We start from the raw sequence: 19,525 nt of genomic DNA on the forward strand, positions 1-19,525 counted from the left end.
AATGGATTAAGGTCACCAAATCGTAGGCAAGAGATCCTACACTTTTTAACAAAATGGAACTATCACATCTATGTTCTCCAAGAGACCCATTTCAAAAATGAGAGCCACTGCTTTTCGACACGACAGCAATGGACAGTGGGCCCATCCTTCTGGTCCTATGATGGGAGCAGCAATGGAGGGGTAGCGATATTGTTTAAAGACAGACCTGATCTCAAAATTGAGAGGGTATTGGAAATTGATCAGGGCAGACTAATGTATGTAGATTTTACTGTCAGGGGTGACCCAAGCTCGGCAAACACTCTAAGGCTCGTCCGAGCCTTTAGACTCTGCGCCATATATGCCCCGGAACAATCACACCTTAGGAAGGCTCTTTGGGCTAAACTAAAAGATATATGTGACACCAAGCGCCACCTCCTGCTCGCGGGGGATTTTAATAACAGAGCCCAACTGAGCGGCAGGAAAGCCTTTTCGGGAGGCCTCCCAGTCTCCCCCTCAAGTCCCTCTCTAACGAATGAGGAAAAAGCTCTCCAACGTTTTCTGAATGAGACTCTGGGTTTAGATGATAAGGCCTTGGGGGTATATAATGATTTGGATTTCCCCCCAATCTGTCACGAAGAGAACTTTAAATCACAGTATAGACATAAATTTAAAACCGGAGTCAATTTTACATATTACCACCCGAGATCAGCTGGCCGGCAAGACAGACTCTGGGCTCCCCCTTCTTTTGAAGTCTACAGGTGTAAACTAGTACTTACCCCATGGTCAGACCATGCGGCTGTGGGATTTATTTGTAATCTCTCTTAGGTAATTCCACATGGTAAGCCCTTGTGGCGATTACACCTAAAAATGTTAAGTGATGAATATCTCAAAGGTGTCCTTTTATCAGAACTGAGGCGACAGATCCCTCGGCTATTAGAGGCAGAAGATTATCTTTTGGGAGCCTGGGAGACACTTAAAAAGAGGGTGGGCTGCCGTACTAGGGCAGTGACCAGCCGGACATATAAGAGAGGGGTCAAGAATTATCAGAAAGTGATCACCCAATATCTGAGGATTGTTGATAAGATGAACAGGGGAGAAGCCTTCGACATGGAATCATGCCGCCGCTACAAAGAGACAATCAGGACATTTCAAAATGAGCTGCGGCACAGGCGTTTAGAAAATAAGCGGTATCGCTTCAAAGGGTCTGTAGTTGAAAAAGGGGAGTGGGCAAAGGAAAAGATGCATGCATCTAGTTTGACATTCCAAGGCCTGCGATCGGGTGGAAGTAGCCCACTTATGGCCGACCCCCACGATATGTTAAAGATCATGGCCAAGTTTTATACAAACTTGTATGCATTGAAGGATATTTCTGTAAAGTACATTCAATCCTATCTAGATAGGTTCTGAAGTCTGAATGAATATGGTCTCGGCTATTCCCTCATTGAGGTGGGGAAAGCTCTTTGACCCATCCTGTAGCGATAGAAGAGGTCAGAGCAGTTATCTCAGCGGGAAAGAACACATTGGCCCCAGGGCCTGATGGTCTGACATGGCCTTTCTATAAGATTTACGCAGACCAGCTACTACCAGTTTTAGTAAAATTATTTAATTTTGTCCTAGACAATGGGCGTTTAAATAGGTCCTTTGGGGACGGCCTCTGAATTCCCCCCCCCCCAAGAAAGGTAACACCACTTTACCACAAAACTGGAGATCGATAACCCTCACAAATATCGATTACAGAATCTTTGCCAAAATCCTAAATAACAGATTGGCGAAAGTGGCCCCTAAATTGGTCCACAGCTTGCAGACAAGCGCTATCTCGGGAAGAAAGATGACAGACTCATTGTGTCTGCTGAGAGAACTTTTTTACTCTATACAGAATGAAAGTTGGAAAGGTCACCTCCTCTTATTGGATCAAGTTAAGGCCTTTGACAAAGTGAACCACAATTATCTGTGGACATTGTTGAAAGCTAAAGGTATACCACTATTCGTTACTTGGATACAGCTGCTCTATACGAATGCAAAGGTGACACCACAGATTAATGGATGGCGGGGCAACCCGATCATTCTGCATTCGGGTGTCCGCCAAGGGTGCCCACTGAGCCCATTACTTTATGTTTTTGCCCTGGATCCGATCCTGATCAGGATTCAGAGAGAACCCCATCTGCAAGGACTCTCGGTCTCTATCCGTCCACCCTGTGAGATCTTCCCGGGAGGGAGGAGGAGGGAGAGTGAGGGGATAGCCGAACCACCTGTCCACTCAGAACCGCATACTGAGTTTAAGGTAAAATTTGTAGCTCATGCCGATGATGTTACATTACTGTTATCGAATGAAAATGAAATCTCTGTAATACTAGACCTCTTCTGGGAACATGGCAAGATCTCGGGCTCAGAATTAAATGCTGACAAAAGTGTATTGTTAAAATGGACCCCGGACGCCAGCAACTCTCGTGCCTACCCATCTCTGAATGTAAAAGTGAAGGGGCCCCAGAGTCCACACGGAAGTGGGTAGATACAGTAAACATTTTGGGGACTGAATATGGGATTAAGGAAAAAGTCTGGGGGGGGGGGAATTGGACACATTGGGAAGAAAAAGTAATGCTTAAAATCACCATGTGGAAAAAATGGAGCCTTGCCATGTACCAGAAAGCGGTTTACATCCGGACTTACCTGATACCCCCGGTGCATAACCTGGCGGTACTCTATCCTCCCCCGCTCGATCTCCTTCGGAGAGTTGAAAGCTAGATCTTCCGTCTAGTATGGCACACAGCGTCCTTCCCTTTGGCCCGTGCGGTAGCATTTAAGGAGGTTGAGCAGGGAGGCCTAGCCCTACCTGCCCTGTAACCCTATTTTGTAACTGAATTCATGTCCTACAATTTTGGAAACTGGATTTTTGTGAATGTCCATGATATGTCCAACCTCCTGCAAAAAACCTGGGTCTCGCTTTTCGCTCTGCGTTGGCGCAAGTCAGCATGGGGCATAGCATGGTGGGGGAAAGGATCTTTCAATGGTAATATCACACAAGTATTAAAAAGAGAACACCCGGACTACTTGAGAGATTTCTTATTCACACTTAAAAAATTGAAGGTTGAACCGGATCTATTTAAAGGATCCTCCTCAGTTAAGCAGCTAAGAAAAACAATTTATGGAGAGATTCTAGAAGTAGGTTTCTTAAAACCTGATTCAGAACGTAAACGCTACAAACACCGCACTTCACAGCACTTGTTGCAACCTGATCACCCTATCACTCTCTTTAAGGAGAAAAAAGTCCCTTTCCATTTATGGGAAACAAGGTGGCGCTTATACCATCAAGTACTACCACTTAATGCAGCTAAGCCATGGCTCCCAGAGGACCAGCAAGAGTGCCCTAAAATCACCTGCAAACAGAAAGCTAGTGAGCTAGGCAAAACATTCAGGGAAACCCACTCACATTTCTTAAAAGAGTGTGTGGTAGCCAAAAGAGTGTGGCAGGGAGTAAGCAAGCTGTTAGAGTGGCCTGATTTGGAAAAACAGACTTGGGAAGAACTAACCTCGGGTTTGAGCGATAGAACCTCCTTTCGAGGTCCCAGAAAGAAACCTTCAAGGAAACAGGACGGAATGGGTGTCCTCATACTAGGGAATTGGAACGTTCCCCTTCTTGTAATCAGGTTAGTAAACCTGTATGTCATTTATGCAATGCTCCTGCATAGGAATAGGGAGGGAAGACGCGACCAAGAGGTTCATGCAGATGAGACAGTAAATCTCTTCTGGAAAAGTTTGTATGGTTATGTGCAAAAAGACAAGAGTATCTCTTCTAAACAGCAATGGGACAAATTGTGGAAATGGACGTCGGATGTAACCCCCCCCCCCGATTACCTGATGTGCCTTGAAATCCCCCACCCCCGAGTTACAGTACTACCTGCATATACTTCATAACCTTGTGGGTTTCCAAATCCTTGTGTGTAAATCTTTGTAGATATATCATGTACGAACAACCACTTTGTATATAATTGTGCTTTGGCAACGTACTGTATGCTTTGGTAGTTTGTTGGTTCCATAAAAAAATCTTGTCCTATTGAAAAAAAAAATCTTGTCCTCTCTTGAAGATGCTAGAGTGGGAACATGGAACCTAGATGCTCTTCTCAGAGCAGCTCCATCCCCTAAGAGGAATATCTTACAGTGTTCACATGTAGTCTTCCACTCAAATGCAACCAGGGTGGACCCTGCTTAGCTTAGGGAACAAGTCATGCTTGCTACCACAAGACCAGCTCTACTTTGCAACTGCCATTTACTTAATATGGTTCAAATGAATGGACATTTCCAAAATGCCACACTTGTGGATAAAACCCAGTTCCATTTAGAAAACAAATCTAGACATTCTCAATATTTCCACAATATGGTAATATTGCATGAAATCTCAGTTCTGCAAATCTGCTGCTGCAGAAACCTTAGAATAATCTCTTAGAGCTCTGGGGCAGAATCAAGGAAGTCACAGGAGTTTCCATTGATATGCAGGCTTCTGAATCCTGCTCCTCTCTTTCTACCACAGCTCCTTGTGCCTTTTACAAAGCTGTTTCAGAAAAACAGGGGACCCTACAGAGCTGATCTTTTGGTTCGAAGGCAGTGAGTGACTTACCTCTTTGTGTGTAGTACCTAGTTCTTCTTCCAATAAGCTACATCTTTCAAGTGCTACTCGTAATCTTTCCCTTACCTAAAAGATAGAACGAAATTGTGAACAGCAATCAATTGTGCTAGCATTAGTGAAACTGAAGTATCCAGAGGTTTTGATTGACACTGTCAAAAATAAGCATTTACCAACCAATGGGAAAACATACATACATACATTTATTTAATTCATTTTATATCCCGCTCTTCCTTCAAGGAGCCCAGAGTGGTGTACTACATACTTAAGTTTCTCCTCACAACAACCCTGTGAAGTAGGTTAGGCTGAGAGAGAAGTGACTGGCTCAGAGTCACCCAGCAAATATCATGGCTGAATGGGGATCTGAACTTGGGTCTTCCTGGTCCTAGTCCAGTACTCTAACCACGACACCATGCTGGTTATATTTATATTCCTAAAACACACAAGGAATCACTAAACACATGCCCTCCATATTACCGGAACCACTCAGAACGCATAGCTTATGTAAAACCAGGTAACAATAAGAAGCCAATATGCATTTTGACCTTCTATTGCATTTGTTATTATTGAACATACAATCATAAAAGCATAACACAGATTGCCACCACAGAATTTTGGAATGATAATATAGTAAGAGCACAGATGAAGTTATCCAGGACTGATAGATTCCTACAATTCAAGTCAATTTCCTCATTTTCTAATTTGTATTTCCTGAAACAAGCAAGCATGCCAATTGGATTCTAGAACAGTTAACATATATTGGTTTGCAATGAAACAGAATTTATTACCCACTGATTCCCTGCCCCCTGCAGCTGCAGCCTCCTCACCACCACCACACTTTTGCTACAGAGAGTATTTTGATTCTTAGGAATGGCCATTCAGGGCACCTCTAGGGGCTGCACAGCAAGGAGGAGACTGAATGCCCCATTCCAAGAGAGGAATTTCTGCTTGCAGTTCTTAGGATCCAAGCCATAGTCCACATGCTTTTTGCACTAGAGAAGTATATGCTCAGGAATAATGTGGGCACCTATGTACAGATTTGTTTAACTCTCTACAAATACACAAGTACATGAAGCAAATTCAATTACTCAAGGGGAAAAATTAAATTACTCAAGGGACTAAAAGTCATTGAGGATAATACTGTTTTCCTGAGATGGAAAATAAGGGAACAATTTAGCCAAAACACAGACCTGACTATCCCTTTGAAGTCAATGGGAGTTTAAAAGTGAACTTTGAATGATATTCTAAATTTGGTTGACAAATGCTTAAATATTCACAATTTGTAAGAACATATGACTTGAGTCCTATTTGTAATTTTAAAAAAATTGTATCCACTTTCCCCACAAACTGCAGCACAAATCTGCCTACAGTACTAAACCAATCAACCGTATAAATTAAAACAAGAAAATTAGTAGTTATAAGAACAAAGCTAAATAGAATAAAATAGCAACTTCGGCAGCAAAGTAGAAACAGAGCACAACATCCATCATCAGTCCTCATCTGGCTTAGATGACCTGCAAATGCAAGGGTATTCACAAGCCTTTGAATAAAAGGAAAGCAAGGCGGGGGCTAACCAGGCCTCTAACAGAAGCGAGTTTCAGAGTGTTTGGGACTACCACAGAGAAAGCCCTGCTCCTAGAAGAATCCTGCTTCACTTCACCTGGTAACAGCATTTGGAGTAGTGCCTCAGATGTAGAATGGAGTATGCAAGTAGATATGTGCAGGAGAAAGTATTCCTCATGATTCTCAGGTCCCAAGTCATTTAGGGCTTCAAAATTAAGATTAAGCACCATTAATTGGACCTAGAAACATACAGGTATGTAACCACAGATGAAGTAGGAAAAGAAAACAATATTGTACCAAAAAGAGAAAAAGAAAAGAAAAAAGGCAGAAAAAAGTGAAGGGGCTGAACGGTTGACCTAGAAGGATTATCTATATATTTCTCTAAGGCATACTCATCATTAATCCCATGCGTGGCAGCTCTCACATGAGTTCACAAGCGAGCTGCCAGCAGGGGGAGAGGAAAGTGGCAGTGCCAGCGGACAGGCTTGCAGGCGTGGTGGGAAAGATGCCGGGTGGGCAGACAGGCAACAAAACAGTAGTGAGGGAAAGAAAGCAGTGGCAGGCAAGCAGGTGGGAAGGAGGGGGAAGAACTAGAGGCGGAGATGCTCTGCACCTAGCCCAGCTAGTTTATTTGAAAACATTTACAGCCTGCCTTTTTCCAAGGGTTAAAATTAACAACAAACAAGAGCAAAGAGAACCAACACAGATGGCATTCACAACAAAACTAATAAACAAACTTCCACCTAAAGGCAGAGACAAGTAAGGGTGTCAAGAGTGCACCTCAAGTGGCAAAGCATTCCAGATGATGGGGCACGAACAGAAAAGACACATTTGCTACCAACTTTACTTCAAGCGGTGGTGGGATGTGTAGATGGACCTCTCAAAAGGACTTTATGGGCCAAGCACATTTATATAGGAAGAGGGAGTCCTTGAGGTATATTGGTTCTATAAACCAAAAACCAGAATTTTGAATGGTGCTTCGCCCCCAAAATGGTCCCAACACTCTGAAACTCCATTCTGTTAGAGGCCTGGACCGGTGCTTTTTAGTTTATTCATAAACAAGCTTAACCTGCGCAGAGCATCTGCATGCTAGTAATTGATTGCCCCCCTCAACCCCTGCTACAGCTCCTCTCACCTCAGAGATCTCTCCAACCTCACCTGCTCCTCACTCCTGCTCCTCCTCCTCCATCCGTTACTCCATCCCCCCTCACACCTCTTGGTTGCAGCTGCAGTGTTGTTGGTGCCTATTAGCCAAGATGCAGCCCCCTATCCCCAGAGACCTCCCCACCCTCACCCCCCTCCTGCTCTTCCCCACAGGAGCAGCAGCTGTTGACCAGGCCCTTCCTCGATGCTATGGCCACTCATTCCACTCAGGCCGCTGAGAGGCCTGGGCCCATCCCTTGCCTGCCTGCCTGCCTGCCTCCACCAATGGCCTCGGTAGCCCCAAAGAGTAGCAGTGGTTGACTGGGCCTTTCCTTGCTGTCAATAGGTGCTACGACAGCCACTCATTCCCCTCAGGCACTGATGGCTCAGGCCCGTCCCTCGCCCTTCCTTCTTTCTCTCTTTCCCACCCTTCTTTCTCTCTCCTCCACTTGCTCTTCCCCTCTTTCTCCTCCCCACCCCCTCCCCCTCTCCCTAACAGATCTTGTTCATCTTGTTTCCTCATCTAATTCACATGATGACAGCCTCCTTCTTCTGAAGGGACTCCTCCCTCCCTCACAACCACTTTTTTGCAGAACCTTGCCCATTATCTCCATATATATATATTCCTCTCCTCTACAATCAAGAATATCTTCTGACCAGTAACAGTTGCATTCCAACTGACCTTAAGCATCACAGGCTCCTCCTCCCTATCCGGATATGGAATCCCCACTGCCCAATCAGGTGCTTCTGTTTGCGAACTCTCGCAAGAGCTGCCACACATGGGATTACCCACAGGTATGCCAGAGAGAATTATAGATGATCTAGAAGCTGGGGTAAGCAGTGAGGTGGCCAAATTTGCAGATGACACTAAACTATTTAGGGTAGTGAAATCCGGAACAGAGTTTGAGGAGCTCCAAAAGATCTCTCCAAACTGGGTATGTGGGTGACCAAATGGCAAATGTGGTTCAGTGTTGACACATGTAAAGTGATGTGTATCAGGGCAAAAAACCCCAACTTCACATATACGTTGACAGGATCTGAGCTGTTGGTGACTGATCAGGAGCGATCTTGGGGTCATGGTGGACAGCTTGTTGAAAGTGTTCACTCAATGTGAGGCAGCTGTGAAAAAGGCCAATTCCATGCTAGGGATAATTAAGAAGGGGACTGAAAATAGAACTGCTAATATTATAATGCCCTTATACCAAACTATGGTGTGGCCACACTTGGGAGTACTGTGCACAATTCTGGTCATCTCACCTAAACAAAGACATGATAGAACTAGAAGAATCAGTATCTTCTTGGTTGCAGAAGAGAGCAACTAAGATGGAGCTGAGAGCCCCTTCCTTATGAGGCAAGGCTACAACATATGGATGGGCCTTTTTAGTTTAGAAAAAAGACAACTGCGGGGAGACATGATAGAGGTCTATAAAATCATGCATGGTGTGGACAAAGTTGACAGAGAGAAATTTCCCCCCTCTCCACTAGAACCAGGGGTCATCCCATGAAATTGGTTGCCAAGAAATGTAGGGCCGACAAAAGGAAGTACTTTTTCACACAACACATAATCAATAATCAACTTGTAGAATTCTCTGCCACAAGATGTGGTGACAGCCGACAAGCCGGATGGTTTTAAGATGGGTTTGGATAACTTCATGGAGGAAAGGTCTATCAATGGCTACAGGCCATCTCCAGCCTCAGGGCAGGATGCTTCTGAATACCAGCTGCAGGGGCGTAACAGCAGGAGAGCATGCCCTGAGTTCCTGCCTGTGGGCTTTCAGCAGCATCTGGTAGGTCACTGTGTGAAACAGGATGTTGGTCTAGATGGGCCATGAGCCTTGGGTCTGATCCAGCAGGGCCATTCTTATGAATCATGCCCGGAAGCAATGGTGATCAGTGCACCTAAAACACTGGATTAAAATGCTCAAGAGGCCTGAGCCCTCAGCATCCTGGTAGCTGCATTTTGTACCAGCTGAAGCTGTAAACAGTCTTACAATAAGGAAACTCCTTGCAGAGCACATTGCAGTATTTTAATAAAGAGGTGACAAAGGCACAGATCACTGTGGCTAGGTCGGCTTGAGTCAGAAATGAATACAGCTGCCACACCTGACAAAGCTGGGCAAAAGCCGCTCAGGCCACAGTCACTACTTGGGCATCCAGGATAAAAACCAGGTGCAAGGCAAGTCCAAACTGCTTACCTGGTCCTTCAAAGTGAGTGCAATACCATCCAAAACATGCCAATATACTGTCATCAAGTCAGCAGGTCTCCTAACCAGAAGAACCTCTGTCTTGTCTATCCCCATTCAGCCATCAAACTCCCTGGGTGACTGTGGACCAGTTATTTATATCTCAGTCTAACCTACCTCATATTATTATTATTATTTTACATTTCTATCCCGCTCTTCCTCCAAGGAGCTCAGAGTGATGTACTACGTAAGTTTCTCTTTCACAACAACCCTGTGAAGTAGGTTAGGCTGAGAGAGAAGTGACTGACCCAGAGTCACCCAGCTAGTTTCATGGCTGAATGGGGATTTGAACTCGGGTCTCCCTGGTCCTAGACCAGCACTCTAACCACTACACCACACTGGCAACCCTATCTCATAGGGTTGTTGTGGGGATAAACACAAAAGCAGGTTGTTCACCGATAACTGATGATCTGGTAGTGATCCACTGACATCCATTAGAATGGGTTCCGCACCTGCATTGAAACCTGTTGGTGTGGAGTACCACAGCTTCTCTAGGCATGGTGTAGTGGTTAGAGTGCTGGACTAGGACCAGGGAGACCCAAGTTTGAATCCTCATTCAGCCATGATACTTGCTGGGTGACTCTGGGCTAGTCACCTCTCTCTCAGCCTAACTTACTTCACAGGGTTGTTGTGAGGAGAAACATAAGTATGTAGTACACCGCTCTGGGCTCCTTGGAGGAACAGTGGGATATAAAATGTAAAAATAGGCACTTGTACCCCACCCCACATGACCACCTGGCTATTTATGGAAGGTGGAAGCACCAGTACTTCAGTTCCTTGGAGACCACCAAAGCAGTCTAACACCTTTGCAACAATAGGTGAGTCCTACAAAGAAGATTTGAGCACTACTGTAGAGGGGAGGTTTGGGAGGGTCTAATGGATGTCAACAGACCACTACTAGATCATCAGTTCCAGGTGAGCAACCTGTTTATCTGGGGTGTGATCTGCTGAATCCATTAGAATGGATGTTTAGTTAGCTCCTAAAGGAGGAGGGAGCAGTAGTGTCACTCTTTTGATAATACCTCTCCCAAAATTTGCCTCCACTGCAGAACACGTCAAATGCATAGTGCTTTACGAAGGACCAGGTTGCAGCCCTACAAATATCCCTAAATAATATGCCAGATAAATGGGGCGCTGCGGCACCATAAGTTCTGGTTGAATGCGCCTTGATGGACTTAGGCAGCTGTACTTTTGTAACTTATAAGACAACTAGCTGAACCAGGCGCAGACTATCTGCGCATCTAGTCCCCCCTGGATTTCTCCCCCCCAAGCCCACCCACCAGTTGCCGCTTTCTTCCCCCTCCCCCCGCTGACTGCCGCTTTCTCCCACCCCCCGCTGCAGCTTTTTTCTCCCTCCCGTCCGCCCACCACTGCTGTTTTTTCTCCCCCACCATCCACCCACTACCACTTTTCTCTCCTCCCATCTGCCCATCCGCCATCGCTGTTTTTTCTCCCCCATCCGCCCGCTGCCCCTTTTCTCCCCCCATCTGCCCGCCGCTTTTTTCTCCCACATCTGCCCACTGCCACTTTTCTCCCCCCCATCTGCCCGCCGCCACCTTTTTTATCCCCTGTCCATCCGCCCGCCAGTTGCTGCTTTCTTTCTCCTCTCCTCCTCCCTCTTCACTCGGCTGGGCCGGGTCACCTCCATTATTATTGCCAGAACTCTCGCAGCATGTCGCGAGAGTTCTGCCATCAAGTCCTGGGCACGCATGACGGCTAAGACAACTAAATATATGGATAGGATTAGCTCTACTTGTCTTGACAAGGCCTGACTCATAGACCTTCATTTGTAGGATATAAACAACTTGGTCTTTCTGATCGTCTTTGTTCTTGATAGGTAGAATAGAAGAGCCCTTCAAACATCTATGGAATGCAGAGGCTTTTCAAGAGCCATGCTCGGAGAGCTAAAGAAGGTACGAAGCTTTCTGGATGTCTTTTATGTGAAAGTCTGTCACAACCTTAGGTGGGAAAGTAATGTCAGGATGTAGCATCACCTTATCTGAGTAGAAGTGTGCATTAGGGACTCCCATCCTCAGGGCTGTAAGTTCACTCACCCTGCAGGCAGTTGTAATTGCCACCAAGAAGGCACTCTTTAGAGAAATCAGGTTCAGGCTAGCTGCAACCAGGGACTCAAAGGGTGTATATGTTGGAGCCGAAAGGACCAAGGATATACTCCACTGTTCCAGTGGCTGTCTTACTGGAGGATACAAATTGGTGAGAGCCTTCAGAAAACTCTTGCAGCTGGGGTAGGAAAATACCGCCTTTCCATCCCAGGACGTCTAGCTGAGATCGCTAACTGAACCTTTATGAAGACATTAGAAAGCAGGGAGATCTTTATCGTGGTTATGTATAGCAGGATCTGATGGACAGTAGCTTTCAGAGGGTGAAAGCCATTTGAGGCTGCATAGCAAGTAAACCTCTTCCCATTTACTAGCATTGTTTCTCCTAGTGGAAGGCTTCCTCTAGTTAAGTAAGATTTTACTTAGAAGCCTATCTTCCATGCTGTTAGCTGTAGAGTGGGCATCTCTGGGTGCAGTACATGGCCGTTTTCTCGTGACAGAAGATCTTGGCGCCCAGGAAGCCTCCTGTATGTGTGTCTTGACAGTTTGAGTAGATGCAGAAGCCATGGTTGTCGAAGCCATCATGGAGTGATTAGGATGCATTTGACTCGGCAGGTCAGAATATGTGCCACCACTCTCCCTTCAAGAGGTAGAGGAGGATACATGTACAATAGGTGTTGAGACCAGTCCATCTGGAATGCGTCCCTTAGTGAATGTGGGCCGTGGCCTCCCCTTGAACGGAATCTTGTGCACTTGTAATTGAGTGCTGTTGCGAACAAGTCAAGGGGGGGGGCATGCTCTGAATATTGAAAGCAAGTAGTTGTATACCCATACTGAAAGAGACTTCAATTGAAAAGGGACTCCTCGCAGCAGATTCTCTGCATGAGTCCACGAACTCAGTGACCAGTGGATTTGCTGTGCAATAACCAACTGTTTCTGGGGGTTGTCTACATTCAGTTGGATATGAACCATAACTCCAATTTTCTCATTTTCAGGCGCTTATGCTGAACCGTCATCTTGCAGCAGGCCCTAAGGCCTAGGAGACGTTGAATCTGTCTTGCACACTGCACTGGACTGGAACTGATGTACAAGATCTGCAATGGCCTGGAATCTTGCTTGTGGTAAGTAGGCTCTTTCCATCTGGATATTCAGAACAGGTCCTATGTAGGAAATCGACGTTACAGGCTTTAGGTGAGATTTCTTCCAGTTGACCTCTATCCCGAGGACCTGGAGAAGGCGCAATAAGTACTCTATCTGATAAAGTAACTTTTCTCTGTCTTTTGACACCAGGAGCTAGTCATCTAGTTATGGGTAAATTGCCAGCCCCTGGTCTGGAGGTACACCACCACCATTGGCCTGCACTTTGTGAAAACATGAGGGGCAGTGCAGAGGCAAAACAGCAGCACCTGATATTGGTAAATCAAGGTCCCCACTGTGAATCTTAGATACTTTTGGTATGAAGGCCTGATCCCTATGTGAAAATAAGCATCCCACAGGTCTAACGTTGCAAACCACCGCTCCTGATGCAGAAGTGGCGAGATGTCTTGCAATATCGTCATCTGCAACTTCTTCAAATAGACGAACTTGTTCAGGTGTCTCGGGTCCGTTACTGGCTGAATTCCACCATCCCTTTTAGGGATTTGAAAGCAGCAGAAGTAGAATCCTTCCGACCTCTGTGCCCATCACACCAGGACAATCACTTTTTCCTCAACAACTCCTGTACCTCCTTTTGTAGGGCAGGAGTCACTTTTGTGAAACATAGACCTCTGAAAGATGGTTGTGCTTTGAACTCTACAGCACTGCCTGAAGAGACAATCTTCAACTCCCATCGGTCCGATGTTATGTGGTGCCATGCTTGGGCATGGCTTGCCAATCTAATGTGGCTGATGGCTGAAGGTGTTTGTGCCCGATAGATGTTGCAGGAGAGAATCCAAATCCTGTCTTAAGGTGTCCCAAAGGTGGCTTTGTACTCAGCCATGCAGGCCGAATAGTTGGCTATTTCCCCCGATAAGAATGCCATTGAATGTATTTTTCTGCCTAGCGCATCTAACTTCCTTCCCTCTTTATCCACAGAAGTCATGTGATGCCTACCCAACCTAGAAGAAGTTGCGCAGTCTATTATCTATCTATCATATTTTTATACCGCCTGATATGTAAATCTCTAGGCAGTGCACAAATCCCAGCATTAAAATCATACCTAAAACACGATAAAAACATAAAACAAATTATTGAAATTATTAAAATTCTAACTAAAAGCTTGTAAGAACAGGAAAGTCTTGAGGGTCATCTTCCTGAAAACAAACAGAGAAGGAGATGCTCTTATTTCAGCAGGGAGCATATTCCAAAGCCCTGGGGCAGCCACAGAGAAAACATGGTCCTGAGCTGCCACCAGACGAACTGGTGCCAACCATAACTAGACCTCTCAAGAAGATCGTAAAAGGCGGGAGGGTTCATGACAAAGGAGGCGCTCTCTTAAGTAACCTGGTCCTGAGCCGTTAAGGGCTTTATAGGTAATAACCAGCACTTTGTATTTCACCTGGAAACATATAGGCAGCAAGTGAAGTTCTTTCAAAACCAATGTTATATGGTCCCTTTGTGTTGTCCCAGAGACCAGTCTGGCTGCATTCTGTACCAATTGTAGTTTCTGGACTACGTACAAAGGCAGCCCCATGTAGAGTGCATTAAAGTAGTCACATCTGGAGGTTGTTATGAGGGAGTTTGTTACAAGATGTTTCATTAGGTAAGTGTTATCCTGTTCTTGCACTCTATATAGGCCTTCTAGTCTTTTAGAGGTCTGAGTGGAACTTCTCAAGCACAATGAGCTGCCTTGGAAATTACTGGTAAGAGAGGCAAGGAGAAAGGACTTTGCCATAAAATTGTATACTGAGTCATCAATTGTGGACAACTGTGATTTTAGATCAAGACCAGTGCAGCAGTCTTCTCCTTGAGATGGACATGATGAGCCTTCATTTCCTCAGCAGGGAATACATGTGAAGGCATTGCCACATCAGGTGATGGGTCAGGGTCATAAGAACAGCCCTGCTGGATCAGGCCCAAGGCCCATCTAGTCCAGCATCCTGTTTCACACAGTGGCCCACCAGATGCCGCTGAAAGCCACAGGCAGGAGTTGAGGGCGTGCCCTCTCTCCTGCCATTACTCCCCTGCAACTGGTACTCAGAGGCATCCTGCCTTGGAGGCTGGAGGTGGCCCACAGCCCTCCGACTGATAGCCATTGATAGACCTCTCCTCCATGAAGTTATCCAAACCCCTTTTAAAGCCATCCAGGCTGTTACCACATCCTCTGGCAGAGAGTTCCACAAGTGGATCACGCGTTGTGTGAAAAAGTACTTCCGTTTGTTGGTCCTAGACTTCCTGGCAATCAATTTCATGGAGTGACGCCTTGTTCTAGTGTTGTGTGAGAGGGAAAAGAATTTCTCCCTCTCCACTTTCTCCACACCATGCATGATTTTATAGACCTCTATCATGTCTCCCCGCAGTCATCTTTTTTCTAAACTAAAAAGCTCCAGGTGTTGTAGTCTTGCCTCATAAGGTACTCTAGGCCGCTGATCATCTTGGTTGCCCTCTTCTATACCTTTTCCAGTTCTACAATGTCCTTTTTAAGATGTGGTGACCAGAATTGTACACATTACTCCAAGTGTGGTTGCACCATAGTTTTGTATAAGGGCATTAGAATATTAGCCGTTTTATTTTCAATCCCCTTCCTAATGATCCCTAGCATGGAATTGGCCTTTTTCACAGCTGCCGCACATTGAGTCAACACTTTCAACAAGCTGTCCACCACGATTCCAAGATCCCTCTCCTGGTCAGTCACCGACAGCTCAGATCCCATCAGCATATAATTGAAGTTGGGGTTTTTCATCCCAATGTTTTTCGTCCCAACCTTACACTTACTAACATTGGACCACATTTGCCATTTTGTCGCTCACTCCCCCAGTCTGGAGAGATCTTTTTGAAGCTCCTCACAATCTGTTTTGGATTTCACTACCTGAAAGAGTTTGGTATCAGCTGCAAATTTGGCCACCTCACTGCTTACCCCTGCTTCTAAATCATTTATGAATAAATTAAAAAGCACCAGTCCCAGTACAGATCCCTGGGGGACCCCACTTCTTACTTCCCTCCATTGTGAAAACTCTCCATTTATCCCTACCCTCTGTTTCCTGTCCTTCAACCAGTTAGCAATCCACACATGTACTTGTTCCCTTATCCCATGACTACTAAGTTTCCTCAGGAGTCTTTGATGAGGAACTTTGTCGAAAACTTTTTGGAAGTCCAGGTATACTATATCAACTGGATCACCTTGATCCACACACTTGTTGACACTCTCAAGGAACTCCAAAAGGTTGGTGAGGCAAGATTTATCTTTGTGGAAGTCATGCTGGCTCACTCCCAGCAGAGCCTGTTCTTCTAGGTGCTTTACAATTTTATCCTCGAGGATGCTTTCCATCAATTGGCCTGGAACGGATGTTAGGCTAACTGGCCTGTAATTACCCAGATCGCCCCTGGATCCCTTTCTGAAAATTGGTGTTACATTTGCTACTCTCCAGTCTTCTGGTACAGAGCCCGATTGCAGGGATAAGTTATATATTTTAGCAAGGAGGTCGGCTATTTCACATTTGAATTCTTTGAGGACTCTCGGATGGATGCCAAGAGTGATTGCCTGGTGATGCCTGGTGATGCCTGGTGATTTGTTATTTTTCAGTTTTTCCATACAGTTTAGAATATCATCTCTTGTCACTTCTATCTGAGGTCGGTAGACTCTGTGTTGGATTCAAAATCTGATGAACCATGGTGACTCTCATTCAAAGGTACTGGGGAGGAATTAGGCTGATGCTCCCTTGAGAGCGATACTGGAGGCCTAGGAATTGTGGGATCCCATGTGTCTGTCTGGATAGCTGTAGATAAAACTTGTTTCTCTTTGGTTTGGGTCTGTTTTGCAACCTGTACAGGTTTTGGTGGGGGAGGAAGTTCTGCTAAGGTCTGTGTGGCTGCAGCTACTGTCATCACAACTTACCTTGGTACTAGAGGAGGAGCAACCCCCCCCACACACACAGACACATAGCAAGGGTGCACACTGGAAGAGTCTGGGAATAAGCTCTGGCCAGAGGATTGTTTTTATTGAACCCTGAAGATCTCCACGACCTATCTTCATCATAGTCATTAGCCACTCCTGGAGAAGACTGGCCAAAGATGCTTGCTCAACAGGTGAAATGTCATGAGAGAATTCACCCATGTACCAAGACAATGAAGTGGCCAATTGTGCTGCTGTTAATGCATAGGGCACTTGTTGATTTTGTATGAAACACCGTTGAATAGGCAGTATCTGGAGGCAGAGAACACATCTCTCCTCCGAATGTGGAAATTCCCTAAAAGCTGAAGGGGTGCTAGTACTGGAATACAATATAGATTGTAGGGATTGCTGGGATCCAACACGCTCACTTCCTCAGCACTAGGAGAGTCCTCCTCTTCAACCTCGAAAGTAACCAGCACTCGGCAATGAGGAGTTACAGTATCTGTTAAAACCGGTGTGTTCAATGTTGAGTTCAATTGTTTTGCCTTTGGCCTCACTGGGGACTTCAACGGCGTCACTGTTGGGGACAAAGAAACCACTCTCCATATTGGGGCCAGCTTAGACACCGATGGGGATAGAGGCTTCAGCATCGTCAAGCAAACAAAGCTTGTGCTGATGTCGATGCTGCTACTACAAGTTCTTTTGATGTTGATGCGTGGACATGGACGGCACTTTTTGATGTCAAGGATGGATCTTTCGACGCCAACGCCAGCACTGAAGCTGTTTGCTTCGGCATTGATTGTCTCAATGTTGACACGCTCGGAGTTGATGGTCTTAATATTGACACAAAAACTACTTCTTGTGCCCAAGTTGGAGACAGCTTTTGATGTCAATGATTTTTTTCGAGTGCTCCGATGCATCCACCATTTTGTCTCCATGCCATTTCAGTGTCTTTGGAGATTTAAATGTAGGTATCGAGGGTTTAGACTGGGTCGAAGTCTCAGCCCTCGAGCCATACTTATTAGATGAAGGATGAGTTCCCTTTTTAGATGGATCAGGGGAACCTAACACATCATCGTAAAGCACAGCCTTCACACAAAGCTCCCGTTTGCATCACATTTGCTTTGTAAAGGACTAGCAAACCTTACAAGCAGAGGTATTCTAGGCTTACCCCAGATGAAGCAAACATAAATCATGGCCATCTTGCGAGGGTAACTTCGCTTTGCATTTAGAGCACCGTTTAGAAGTCTTTTAAATGTTCAAAAAACATGTTCTTTTCTAAACGCTTAGGGTCAACCATTGCTATTCCGTTTTCAAAACCAAAATATCAGTCCGATCTTTTACCTCAAATAGTCCGTTACACAAAATATGTAGTCTAAAACAGTCCAAAGGTCAAAATAACCGATAAAACAATTCTTTAAAATTAAAAAAAGAACTAACTAAGATCAAGGAACCAGAACTAGGAGCCTCAGTGACCAAGGAACTGATCACTACGGCAATCTCCAAGAAACTGAAGTGCTGGTGGTTCCTCCCGCCTAAATAGCCACGTGGTCACGTGGGGCAGGGCACAAGCGCCTAGAGGAGCTGTGGTACTCCACACCAATAGGCTTCGGCGCAGGCCCCATTCTAATGGATTCAACAGATCACGTCCCAGATCCATGTAACCTGATCTGAGCTGCTTGAACAGCTCTCATCATTGACTACAGACACTAATTCAGGACCTTCACAACTTGCCCAGATGGGGATTTTATTGAGTTTTACAACTGGGTGTCACTAGCATACTGGTGACATGCCAAACTCAGATAACCCAGCTACTTCATGTAGATGCTAAAGATAATGGAAAACAAGATCGAGCCCTGCAGGACCCTGTATGCCAATGGCCAAGGGGCCTAGCAAGAGTGCCCCAGCACCATCTTCTGGAACTCCAACTCTCAGAAAGCAATGGGTGACACTGCTTTGAAGTCACCTAGCCCAATCCCAACCAAGTGATCTTGAATGATGCCATGATCAATGATATCAAATGCCACAGAACCGACAACCCACCTTGGTCCAGTTCCTAATATATGCACCAGAGTGACCAAAACTGTTTCACTATCAAAACCAGGTCAGAAGCTGGACTGAAACTGGGTCTAGAGAATTTCTTCCATTCAGGTATTTCTGGATTTGTGCAGCCACTACATGCTTGAGCACTTTGCCCAAGAATGAGAAACTGGCTCATAGTTATCCAGCATAGTGTGATCCAGGGAGGGTTTCTTCAGCTGAGGGTGGACAAGTATCTCAAGGCAGGAGATACTAATGAAGAATTTACTATCATCGCCACTCACTCAACCAGTCCTTGCCAACAGCTTTTATTAGTCAGGAAGAGCTCGGGTTGAGCATAAACATGAACCAGGGTGGATAAAAATCACTGATTTTAAAAATTCAAAATTGGATTATTTTCATTTCTTTGTTAAAATGCTTACTGTAAAAATGAACTTCTACCATTTTAATTTAAGTTATGTGTTAAAGCTTAAAGAGGAGGAATCTGGAGATACATACAAGGAGGGAAAGACAGGTTAGAATGAAACAAAAGCAAAAGCTTTTTGAGCAGAATATTCCTGAAGTCTTGAGGGATAAGATTCTGATCCTGATCTGAGATTTAAGGTATTGTAAAATGAAAAACCTATCATGGCAACAGGCCATAAGAGAGACCCAATTTGGGAATACTTTAGTCAACTTCCTCTATCCTATGGATAAGGTAGACAAGAACACAAAATGCAAACAGTGTAACAAAGAACACTTAGTTGTGGAGATAATTCACCTCCCAATCACTTCACAAGTATCTGCTTCAATTAACTTTGGTACAAAATGACAAAAACCAATAACTGTTTCCTATATATAGTGAGTACCT

At 45.2% G+C, this 19,525-nt stretch overlaps 1 protein-coding gene and 1 long non-coding RNA gene across 17 annotated transcripts in view; one reads left to right on the forward strand and one right to left on the reverse strand.

The window, feature by feature from the left end:
• PPFIA1 (PTPRF interacting protein alpha 1) overlaps nt 1-19,525 on the reverse strand; it is a 137,981-nt gene that overhangs the window by 83,361 nt on the left and 35,095 nt on the right. For all 16 annotated transcript variants that reach the window (XM_053265548.1, XM_053265541.1, XM_053265592.1 and 13 more), the window contains exon 5: nt 4,592-4,666. In XM_053265548.1, coding sequence (XP_053121523.1) covers nt 4,592-4,666 — 75 coding nt within the window. The remainder of the gene's footprint in view (nt 1-4,591; nt 4,667-19,525) is intronic.
• Nucleotides 11,208-13,801, forward strand: LOC128331779 (uncharacterized). The gene is made up of 3 exons (XR_008310427.1): nt 11,208-11,459; nt 12,602-12,727; nt 13,680-13,801. It is a non-coding gene; the product is annotated as an uncharacterized LOC128331779 (long non-coding RNA).

Source organism: Hemicordylus capensis, chromosome 1, assembly GCF_027244095.1.
Source record: "Hemicordylus capensis ecotype Gifberg chromosome 1, rHemCap1.1.pri, whole genome shotgun sequence".
Taxonomy (NCBI): domain Eukaryota; kingdom Metazoa; phylum Chordata; class Lepidosauria; order Squamata; family Cordylidae; genus Hemicordylus; species Hemicordylus capensis.